A 12,582-nucleotide genomic window follows, 5' to 3' on the forward strand; every position below is an offset into this window, starting at 1 on the left:
TTGCAGCCCAGCTGTCCCGTCTGCGAGAGCAAAATTACTTAACAAGATACACCAGCCAACATCTTCACTCCATAAAATTACTCACCGTTTCCCCTCCTCCCTCTCCCTCTCCCTCCCTCTCTCTCTCTCTCTCTCTCTCCCTCACATACACACACACAGTCTCACACAAACCCCTAATGATACACAGACTGTTCCAAATACGCTGGAGCTAAGCTAGAGAACTCACCCAAAGCTATAATATGATTTGGTTATACATTCATAGTTACATACATACATACAAACATACATACATACATACATACATTTTTAACAAGGTAGAGCAATATAAATTATAGGGAAAAAATAAAGAATACTGAATAAGAAAGTAAATTGAAAAAGAGATGGGAAAGAAAGAAAGAAAGAAAAGAAAGAAAGAAAGAAAGAAATGGAAAGAGAAAAAGAAAAAGGAAAAGGAAAAGAGAAAGGAAAAAGGAGAAAGGCACAATAGTTTTATTATTTTAAATTGAGTTTTTATTGTTTTAGGGTTTTAAATTTTCAAATTTTAATGTCGGCCTTTTTGTAATTTGCTTTGTTTTAAATTCTGGTTTTAATTGTATATATATTGAGTTTTATCCTTGGCTGTACACCACCCTGAGTCCTTCGGGAAAAGGGCGGTATAAAAATCTAATAAAGAAAGAAAGAAAGAAAGAAAGAAAGAAAGAAAGAAAGAAAGAAAGAAAGAAAGAAAGAAAGAAAAAGAAAGAAAAAGAAAATATATAAAGAAGAGTTTCTAATCTTTTAACATTGGTTGTAAATGCATTTTATTCTTTACATTTTACCTTCTCTGTTAAATCACAATTTCCATCTTCCATAAGCTCCCCTTTCTAACCATCAAACCCATAAATCACAAATTCATGATGTGCATCTAGCTCAGTGATGGCTAACCTTTTCTGGACCAAGTGCCCAAAGTATGTGTGCACGAGCCCAAACCCCCCAAATGCAATGCACATGCGGGCTCCATGCGTGTGGCCTTCTGCATGAGTGTGCGCCCCCCACAATGCACATGTCTCCCGCGTATGCACATGGAGCCCCCATGCACACCCCAGACCCCATGCATGCGTGCGCAGCCCCCCTGCGTGCATCTTTCCTGCTCATGCGCATGCAGCCCCCCCCCACAAGCGACCCATGCCCCGCGCATGCACAGCAGAGACCTGAAGACCAGCTGGCCGGTGGGAGGCGCGCACGCCTGCGCGGCAAAGCTGAACTGGGGCGACGGCTTGCATGCCCTTAGAGAGGGTGCTGCGCGCCATCTCTGGCACACGTGCCATCGGTTTGCCACCACGGATCTAGGTAATAGTCTCTCAGCAGTCATCATATGTAAAAATAGTCTTCCATGACTGTTTCGAGTCGTTTTTCCATTAATCCCAACAAGAAAAGGTCTGGTTTCAGTTGATACTTAATCGTTAACATTCTTGGTTGCAGGGTCTGTATCCGAACCCAAAATTTTCTGGCTTTTTTTTTTTTTTAAACAAAAGTTCACCAGACATTTAGAAGTCCCTGCTGGAAGATGCAAAGTTAACGATGTGCAGAACTGGATTTGAAAAACAATTGGATTGATATTTATTTTATTTCTTTATTCAGCGGACATTCTGTCTTCCTCCAGCAACAAACAAACCCAGCATCCTTTAACCCACTTTATCCCTCACAACTTTGTGTTTCCTGTAGTCGGGGGGGGCTAATGTTTTATGCCCGAAACTTCCCAAACCTGTTTAAATGACCCCAAATTGTGTAAAAGCATATTTTCTTTGGGTAACGACAAACTTATGACCCGTATAAAGAGGGACATTTAAATTGATTAGCACAAAACATCTTTCCAGATGAATCATGGAGCTGTGTTTATTTAAACTTTTCAAACAACACCACTAAAGCAACAGATGTCTTTCTGTAACACGGTCTCCTGATACTTCCCTGGTTTTATTTTTAGTTAACCCCTGTTATCTCCGCTGTGTTCTTTGCAGCCATGCACTTAATAGAATAGAATAGAATAGAATAGAATAGAATAGAATAGAATAGAATAGAATAGAATAGAATAACAGAGTTGGAAGGGACCTTGGAGGTCTTCTAGTCCAACCCCCTGCTTAGGCAAGAAACCCTACACCACTTCAGACAAATGGTTATCCAACATCTTCTTAAAAACTTCCAGTGTTGAAGCATTCACAACTTCTGTAGGCAGGTTGTTCCACTGATGAATTGTTCTCAGTGTCAGGAAATTTCTCCTTAGTTCAATTGTTAAGAGGTCAGCTTAAATTCCTTCTTTAGCGCATAGTAAAATTGGTAAATTTCTCAATAATTAAATGAGCCAGAATATTCCCACATAAAATTAAAAAGCTTGATACAATAGACCTGTGATGGCTAACTTTTTTGCCATTGTGTGCCAAAAGCTGAGGTTGCAAGGGGTGGGGGTCCGCGCGTGCGCATGCCCACACCCATAATTCTATGTGCCCTGCCCCCTGCGCATGCACACACACAACCCCCCCCCTGCACTCCCCCCATATTTGGCACAGTGGGCCCAGTAGGGACTATTTTTTGCTCTCCCCAGGCTCCAGAGCCTTTCTAGGAGCCTGGGGAGGGTGAAAACGGCTTTCCTCACCCATCCCCCAGGCCCTCTGGAGGCAGGAAACAGCCTGTTTTCCTACTTCTGGTGGGCCCAGAAGGCCCAAAAATCATGGTAATAGACCATCTCAGTCCACACCGTGGCCACAGATGTCCATAAAAAATAAAATTATTCCATGCATCTCTGTGTCTTCTAATGGTTTTCAAAGTCTAGCGTGACTGTGCCAAAATAAAAAAAAAATTATCATTCCCTCATGTCAATAACATTCAGACCTCCAAGTGGAATTAAAGTGGATGAAGCATTGTCATGGCCTTCATAAAGACTGAGAATTTTTCTGCTGCATCTACAGATGTTTTAGGAAGACAGCCAAGAGACAGGATAAACCAGAAATGTGCTTGACCCGTGTATTATATAGTCCATCTGTTAAAAACTACAAATTGTTGTTGAAACTGGCTCGGAAGAAATCATGAATTTTGTGTCAAGTTAGCGTTTGAAAAGTTGGTACGTTTGCCATCAAAAGGTGATCGTTGATGATAGATCCACAGATGATATTTCTTCATTCATCACAGTTCTATATTGTCCATCTTACGTAAGTGACCCTGAATGGTTTACGGTGGAAAAATTATTATTCAATTATAAGAGAATTAGAGTGACTAATCAATATTATTCTGTTCTATTATTATTCTATTCTATTCTATTATTATTCTATTCTATTCTATTCTATTCTATTCTATTATTCTAATATTATTCTATTCTATTATTATTTTATTCATTATTCTAATATTATTCTATTCTATTATTCTAATATTATTCTATTCTATTATTATTCTATTCTATTTTATTATTCTATTATTATTCTATTTTATTCTATTCTATTATTCTAATATTTTTCTATTCTATTATTAATTTATTAATTATTCTAATATTTTATTCTATTATTCTATTATTATTCTATTCTACTATTATTCTATTCTGTTATTCTAATATTATTCTATTCTATTATTATTCTATTCTATTATTCTATTATTATTCTATTCTATTTTATTCTATTCTATTATTCTAATATTTTTCTATTCTATTATTAATTTATTATTCTAATATTTTATTCTATTATTCTATTATTATTCTATTCTACTATTATTCTATTCTGTTATTCTAATATTATTCTATTCTATTATTATTCTATTCTATTATTCTAATATTATTCTATTCTACTATTATTCTATTCTGTTATTCTAATATTATTCTATTCTATTATTATTCTATTCTATTATTCTAATATTTTTCTATTCTATTCTATTCTATTCTATTCTTTCTATTCCTCTTTTCATACCAACATCCCGCGTGGCCTGGTACAGATCTTGGGATTTGGGTATTCTCTTACCTTCATGAAAGATTGCCAGCTTCTCCAACCAAAGACAGCCTTTGTTTTGCAAGAGCTGTACAAAAGATGGACACGACAGCTCTCAATTGACACAAATAAACAGATCTTTATTTGCCCATAAATAGAACTCTGAAGAGAATACCGGGCGTTCGTTCGGTGCGAAGGGAGGGATGTACAGAAGCGTTCGATGCGAGTTGACAGAATCTGGGGATTGTCTTAATTGATGAGCCATTTTGAGAAGGGAGGGAACAGTATGGTTGGAAAGAGTTGCAGAAAGGAGCAAAATCCTTCCCTTGAACTTGCCGACTTACAATTTCCACAGTCTAAATACAGTTCCGGCACGGCAAAATCAGATGGTTTTAATGAGGCTGACCAAGAAATCATATGGATTTTTTTTTTCAGCAAATGTTCAGGTTTTGTGTTCAGTTTTAGTTCGGCGCAAATTTACTGGCGATACCAACATGCCATTTATAAGGGCTATATGTACATACCAATAAATTGCATCACATAAAAACCATATTGGTCATGTTAAAACTCTCATTCTGGGCTCACTCTATTGCAGTGTTTCCCAACCTTGGGAACTTTGAAGACTTCAACTCCCAGAATTCCCCAGTGAGGCCATTCCCCATGCTGACTGGTGAATTCTGGGAGTTAGACCACACATCTTAAATGTTCCCAAGGTTGAGCAACGCTGCTCTATACTGTTCTTAGAAGAGCGATATTTTCCTGTATTATCCCAACACAAAAGTACTGACAACTGAGGACATCTTGGCTGTTATTAAAAACACATCGAAACACTGTGAAACCATTTCACAGTGGAATCCTCACGTTTAAAGAAAAGGGCAGAATTGTTTGCACAACTAAAGGGACCACATAATCTAACTATGTCTTTAATAAGGTAAAGGTTCCCCTCGCACATCTGTGCTAGATATTCCTGACTCCAGGGGGCGGTGCTCATCTCTGTTTCAAAGCCATAGAGCCAGCGCTGTCCGAAGACGTCTCTGTGGTCATGTGGCCGGCATGACTCAACGCCAAAGACGCATGGAACGTTGTTCCCTTCCCACCAAAGGTGGTCCCTAATTTTTCTACTTGCATTTTTTTAACGTGCTTTCGAACTGCTAGGTTGGCAGAAGCTGGGACAAGTCACAGGAGCTCACCCCGTTACATGGCAGCATCAGGGTTTCGAACCGCTGAACTGCCGATCTTTCAAGCGGCAAGCTCAGCATCTTAGCCCCTGAGCCACCACATCCCTTATGTCTTTAACGTAATGAGGCAAAAATGATATCCGGAAAGCAACCATTGTAGATTGATTTCAAGAAATAAGAAGTAAAGCAACTTTGGTATCTGCCCAATATTTTCCCTCCATCCACATATCTATTCCTCGACTTGCCACCATTCATTCATATAGTGAGCAAAGTTAAGATGGCACTGAAAAATTTAGACTTAGGACTGGTCCTCGCACTTACAACTGTTGCACATGAATCAAATGATCACATGAATCAAATGATCACATGAATCAAAATTCAGGAGGTTGGCAACCGGCATGCGTTTATGATGTTTGCAACGATCCCGGGTGTCGTGGGATCACCAGCTGTGGTGACAAGCCAAGTCATTGGTGGAAGCTGGATTTGTTTAATGAGCATGTGATCCACTTAACAGCTGCAGTTGGTTCACTTAACAAGACCTGATTCCAGGGGTGAAATGCTCCCGGTTCGGAGCGAATCGGCCGATCCGGTAGCAATGGCGGCGGGTGGTTTGGAGAACCGGTAGCAAAAATCCCTGCTCCACCCACCCCCCATGCCCAGCAGAGCCACGCGATTGTCAGAGCCTTTTTTTTTTTACTTTTAAAAGCATTTTTTTAACCACTTCTTTGGCCGAAGAGGTTGTAAAAAAAAATGCTTTTAAAGAGTTAAAAAAAGGCTCTGACGATCCTAGCTGAGGTGCCTGATCGTCAGAGACTTTTTTTTTTTAACTTTTAAAAGCATTTTTTAAAAGGTAAAAAAGCTGACGCGTGCTAGGCAAAAAATGGGGGGGTGGAGGCAAAAAATGGGGGGGTGGGGGACTCGTTTGAGAGAGAGAGAGAGAGGGAGGGAGAAAAAGAAAGAAAGAAAGAAAGAAAGAAAGAAAGAAAGAAAGAAAGAAAGAAAGAAAAGAAAGAAAAGAGGGAGGGAGGAAAAAGGAGAGGAAGGAAGGACTATAAACCTGGCACTAGACGCAGCTTCAGAGGATAATAGGGCTGGAAGGGACCTGGAGGTCATCTAGTCCAATCTTGCTCCATCAGGACATCGTTAGTGAGTTTCTGTCTTTTGATCCCCCCCGTCACATAGCCACGCCCACCCAGTCACATGACCCCCCTCACCAAGCCACGCCCACCAAGCCACGCCCACAGAACCGATAGGAAAGAAATTTAGATTTCACCACTGCCTGATTCCCTTGATAATGCCTTACTTAGCAACATAAATTCTAGTCTCAGTCATAAGTCAAGGATTACCTGTAATTTTTTGGACCGTTTGGCAACTAACTAAGCATCATTTCCCCAAATTTAAGCCACTTTTTTTTTTTAATTGTTCCAGCAGGGGAATGAGTCAAAAGCTCGTCATAAGCTGAAGTCCCGGTGCCGCTAATTATACTGTAATCCAAAGACGAGAGAGTAAAGATCGGTTTTTGAAACTCAAGTACCATCTTCGCTCGAGTCGAATTGGCCCAGAGGTTCAAAACAACAGATGGTTAAAAAAAAACAAAAAAAAAACATTTGTCCAGAATTTTTCATCAGCTTTTCATTCCCGTTCACTCATGGCCATACGTGTGTCGCGGGTATGATGAAATGTACATTTCCAGACCGAAATCTTCCGATGCTTCATCGCACACACATGGGTTCCCGCCTTCCTTCCAACCTACGTTGGTTCCTCCAGGAAATCCATGTGACTCACCCATTCTCAACCCCTGCGGAGATCCACTCTGGCTTTTCAAAGTAAGAGTGTGGGATCCGTCGGATGAAATGTAGGACAAACAAGAGTGCTGGTGGGTGGAAAGACCCTTTCGGCCTCCATTGGCCATCACCCAGATGGACCACTTGAGACACAGAAGCTACACGTGGTATTTTATTAAGCCACCACAAGAACAAAAGATGGGGGTTTAGACGCTACAGGTTTCACCTCTATGCTCTAACCGCTAAAATACCATCGGAGCTTCTAGCTGGTTTACCGGACATTCAGCAAAGAGAGCACACGAGGGAATTGACATTGTCTAAGACAACGATGGAGAGTTACGGTGGAGCAATAAGGACAGAAAAATGTCCGTGTAGCCCAGCATTTATTTTTTTACGGCTAATGATCTGCCCTAGATGGCAATGCCAGGTGGCAACTAAAGGAGACCTCCAAACCATGAGCATCTTTCCAAAAGCCCACACCTCCTTCCCCAACGTTGACAAGAGCATCTTGGATAAGGGTGGTGCATCTATGCACCTGAGACAACTAAAAACTTGGGAGGCGAGACTCGACGATGACCAAAACTGGGTGATCGATGGCAAACGTTGGGTTGCCAACAGTTGTGGATGGTAAATCCAAAGGCGATGGACTTGTAACGGCGTGCATGTGGGGAAACTGGTCTGGCAGGCATCTGGAGGAGCCTTGACGGCTCACGTCACCTCCAGGGAAGCCGGGGAGACACGGTCGCACTCGGCTCGCGAACGGAGGCTGTGCCACTGCTCGATGGCGGTACGGTGAGACGTGAGCATCCTCCGCCAGTGCTTGGACTCCGAGGAACCGGTTGAATACTGGCCGATGACAATTCTCCCGATGAAGTCGTTGCTGCTTTTCACGTTGTGGCCGTAGACTGGAAGGTGGAGGAGAAAGAGAGAGAGAGAGAGAGAAAGGGATGCTTGAAAGTTGACAACACAACACAAAGCGGTCCAAACTCAGCGGGAAAGTTTCCCTGGTACCTCTAAAGCAGGGGTGTGAAACTCAAAGCCCGGGGACTGGATCCTAAACATGGGGTGCTTAGATCTGGGCCAGGGGTGGACTTCAAAAATTTAGCAAGGGGTTCTCTGCTTGGTTGCTGGGTAGGCATGGCCATGGTGGGTGTGGCCTAGTTGGCCTCCTGCACCATGGAAGGGGGGTGTTTTTCCCTCCCCGGGCTCCAGAGGCTTTCCTTGAGCTCCGGAAGAACCAAAACAGCCCCCCCAGGCTCTGGAGGCCCTCTGGAGGCTGGAAGCAGGCCCGTTTCCGGCCTTCCCGAACTTCCGGTAGGCCCGTTTTTCGCCCTCCCCAAGGCTTTGCGCACATCCTGCACTTACCTGCATCCAAAACGTGTGGGCGCGTGAGCAAACGCGCACATGTGCAGACATGCGCACTGACAGGCACAGACATGCGCAGCAAAGATCCCAACACTAGCAGCGTGGCAAGATCTTTTTCGTTCGTGAGCTTCTGTTTCGTCATTTGCAGGGAAACAGAAGCTCACGAAAGAAACGCCACGGAGATCTGGCCTGGGGCGACGGCACACGTGCCAGCAAAGAGGGGTCTGTGTGCCACTTCTGGCATGCGTGCCCCAGGTCTGCCATCACGGGCCTGTAATCATTAGACACTAAAATTCAACAAAGGGGCAAAGCCGAAATATTTGTTCCATGAATTGTGTAAAATAGCTGTGGCGGAATAATCCATTAGGTTCCGACGAATCCACTGGATCCAAGAGTCGTGGTGATGCAGTGGTTAGAATGCAGCATTGCAGGCTGGACTCTACCTACCGTCCTGAAGTTCGATCCTGACCGGCTCACAGTTGACTCAGCCTTCCGTCCTTCTGAGGTTGGTAAAAAGAGGACCCAGATTCTTGGGCGCAATAAGCTGACTTTATAAATGGCTCGGAGAGGGCTATAAAGGGCTATGAAGAGGGATATAAGTGCTATTGGTATCAAGCAGTATAGGTGGTCCTTGACTTACGTTGAAATGGAGCAGAAACTCCACCTGCAGAAATAAGTATTTGATTCTCTCATCCTCATTTTGTCCCATCACTCTAGGATCCTGTTGTGCGTTGAACTTTGGTTTCACGCATTGTCTAAATTCAGACATTATGGTTTCTAAACTATGGCTGAGATTGAAGGCCAACCAGGCCAATGGTGATTAAAATGATAGTTCAGCAATACAGAGGAATTATTGAGTCTGTCATTTGCACCTCTATAACTGTCTGGTTCGGTTCTGCAACCCAACAAGAAAAACACAGACTTCAGAGGATAATTAGAACTGCAGAAAAAATAATTGCTACCAACTTGCCTTCCATTGAGGACCTGTATACTGCACGAATCAAGAAGAGGGCCGTGAAAATATTTGCAGATCCCTCGCATCCTGGACATAAACTGTTTCAACTCCTACCCTCAAAATGACGCTATAGAGCACTGCACACCGGAACAACTAGACACAAGAACAGTTTTTTCCCGAAGGCCATCACTCTGCTAAACAAATAATTCCCTCAACACTGTCAGACTATTTACTGAATCTGCACTACTATTAATCGTTTCATAGTTCCCATCACCAATCTCTTTCCACTTATGACTGTATGACTATAACTTGTTGCTGGCAATCCTTATGATTTATATTGATATATTGATCATCAATTGTGTTGTAAATGTTATACCTTGATGAACGTATCTTTTCTTTTATGTACACTGAGAGCATATGCACCAAGACAAATTCCTTGTGTGTCCAATCACACTTGGCCAATAAAAATAAAATTCTATTCTATTATGATAAGACTAGCAATAGCCCTTAGACTAATATACCGTTTTGCAGTGCTTTTACAGCCCTTTAGTGGTTTACAGAGTCAGCCTCTTGCCCCCAACAATCTGGGTCCTCATTTTACCCACCTCGGAAGGATGGAAGACTGAGTCAACCTTGAGCCTGGTGAGATTCGAACTGCCAAATTGCAGGCAGCCGGCAGTCAGCAGAAGTAGCCTGCAGTACTGCAATCTAATGTTGAACAACACGCTGACCTGCCCTGTGGTTGGTTTCGTTTGGGCTTAGAAGGTGGCATGAACTCAGCGGAGTTATTTGCCAATCTTGATTAACCATAAACCTTCAAGGTGTGTTCATTCAATAAAGCGTAATTAAATAATTGCCGAGTGTTGGCCCATTGACCCCAGCAGCTTCTCGCCTTCTTCATGGGTGCATTGATTTCCAACTTTCAAAGCTAGGACAGCTAATCCAGAAAAACTGCACCCTCTTGTGGTCTGCCAGTGACCTACAGAGCTGGCAGCGGAGTCGGACAGTGAGGAGGTAGGGGAGGACAATTGGCCAGTCCTGGAGTCAGGGGAAGGCCTGGACGAGGCCTCTGCATCAGAGGCAGAGATGGGGCCAGGGCCATCTGGGAGCGATGCACAGACTCCAGAGCCTCCAGAGGCGGGCAGCAGAGAGGCAGAGGAACAGGAGGAGCCTGTTCCTAGCGCACGCATGTAATCAGCTGCCAGAAGGCAAAAGCAGCTGAAGAAAAAAGGACAACTCAGGAGTAAGGCCAGAAGATGATTGGCCACTCCCATAAGGCTTAAAAGAGCAGCAACGGCTCTTGGGCTCTTTGTAGGAAAGCAACGTTGCTACAATTGTTTCTAGTCGCCATCTCCTGTTTCTGAACTTTGTGGGGTTCTTGCCAAGAAAAGCCTTTGGCAGGGTGCCAAAGAGGACAAAGGTTTGTGATAAGGCCGAAGGACTTTTTCTGAAGGACTTTGTTTTGGACTTAATTTGGACTAAGCTGAGAATGAAGTAATTCTCAGCTGCTCTAATAAAATACGTTTGTTTAGGACTGATTGTGTCTGGTAATAAGTACTTGGGCCTGGGTCACAACACACCCTGACCAAAACCACAGAGATACAACAAAAAATAAAAGTGAAAGCCGTCCTGTTGTAGATGCAAAAGAAATACATGGTGGAGAAGATCTGGAACTGCATCGCTGTTTTATTTTATTTTACTTTTTAAACAGCGAATGTTATTTTGACCATCCTTCCTTTCCCAAATGCTGGCAAGGGATGACTCACTCCTGCAATAATTATCAGGGTTTCTGATCTCGAGAAAGGAACCAGGCGCAGTGCAGGCTGCATGCTACAATTACAAGGCAGCCTTCATCATTTGGGCCTATTCATATGTCGGTGGAAATTCGGTCCCCACGATCTCATTCATTGTATTGCAAGAAAAACTCACTGGGTTTTTTTAGGAGACTGGAGGCTAAAACATGAAGAATGGTTGCTGGAACCGAATATGTCTAGTTTGATAAAAAGAAGGACTAGGGGTGACAGGATAGCAGTCTTCCAATATCTCAGGGGCTGCCCCGAAGAAGAGGGAGTCAAGCTATTCTCCAAAGCACCTGAAGGCAGGACAAGAAGCAATGGGAGGAAACTCATCAAGGAGAGAAGCAACTTAGAATTAAGGAGAAATTTCCTGACAGTGAGAGCAATTAACCAGTGGAACAACCTGCCTCCAGAAGTTCTGAATGCTCCAACACTGGAGGTTTTTAAGAACATGTTGGATAACCACTTGTCTGAAGTGACATAAGGTTTCTTGCCTAATCAGGGGGTTGGACTAGAAGACCTCCAAGGTCCCTTCCAACTCTGTTATTCTATCCCTATTCTATTCTATTCTATTCTATTCTATTTTATCCTGTCTAGTCTAGTCTAGTCTAGTCTAGTCTAAAGTGGCCCATACCAACTTTGGAAGGATATTGTTGAAAGGCAAACTTTTAATGCCACTCCTGCATCAGTTTAAAGCTGAGCTTGTGAACATTAAAAAAACAACAACATTATTTTTCCAATCAGAGGGGTTACATTTCCCCCCACCCACTCCCATTTTGACCCAGAAGATAAAAACGTTTAGAACTAAGGAGAAATTTCCTGACAGTGAGAACAATTCATCGGTGGAACAACTTGCCTCCAGAAGTTGTGAATGCTCCAACAGTGGAAGTTTTAAAGCAGAGGTTGGATAACCATTTGTCTGAAGTGGTGTAGGGTTTGCTGCCTAAGCAGGGGGTTGGACTAGATGACCGGCAAGGTCCCTTCCAACTCTGTTATTCTAAGTTCCTAAGATTCACTGGAAAGACACGAGTCACATACCTGTGAAAACCAGGCTAGTGTTTTCCAGTTCTTCTTGGGCAACCTTGAAGCTGAAGGACTCGTTGTAGAAGGGGTCAATGGTAGCCTTCATGCAAGATGTCTTCTTGGTCTTTGCCAGTTTTAACCCATGAACAAGCTGGATTTTCACAAAAGGATCTGAGTAGGAAACACAAAACAATTCCAGCTTCGCAAACGAACAGCTCCGCTCGTGCATCAGATTAAGTTCTTTTTGAACCATAGTTTCCCGAACAAGTCAAAAACCAGTCAGAGTGAATTTTAGAGATGGAAGCCGTACTTTGCTTGTCCAGCTCACGTTTGTGAGTGTTTGTTTTTGCCCTCTGTTTTAGCTGTTCTCGCTTTGCATAATTATTGTTTGCTAAGAGGCTGACATGCACAAAATTAAACCAAGACCACACTGGGAAACTGAAAAATATATGCCCTATTCACACGTCATGCTAAGTCACAATTCCAATTGCAAAACCAAGAAGAAACCATGGTTTCAAGAGGTACATTATCATCCTA

The 12,582-nt window shown here is 42.8% G+C and overlaps 1 protein-coding gene across 1 annotated transcript in view; it reads right to left on the reverse strand.

Annotated features, from left to right (window-relative positions):
- Positions 1 to 6,363: 6,363 nt before the first annotated feature.
- Positions 6,364 to 12,582, reverse strand: part of SYT17 (synaptotagmin 17) — a 41,056-nt gene continuing 34,837 nt past the window's right edge. The window contains exons 8-9 of the mRNA XM_058157036.1: positions 12,061 to 12,216; positions 6,364 to 7,811 (exon numbers count right to left, since the gene is read on the reverse strand). Of these exons, the coding sequence (XP_058013019.1) occupies positions 7,615 to 7,811; positions 12,061 to 12,216 (353 nt within the window). The 3' untranslated portion in view covers positions 6,364 to 7,614. The remainder of the gene's footprint in view (positions 7,812 to 12,060; positions 12,217 to 12,582) is intronic.

This window comes from Ahaetulla prasina, chromosome 14 (genome assembly GCF_028640845.1).
Source record: "Ahaetulla prasina isolate Xishuangbanna chromosome 14, ASM2864084v1, whole genome shotgun sequence".
NCBI classification, from domain to species: Eukaryota; Metazoa; Chordata; class Lepidosauria; order Squamata; family Colubridae; genus Ahaetulla; species Ahaetulla prasina.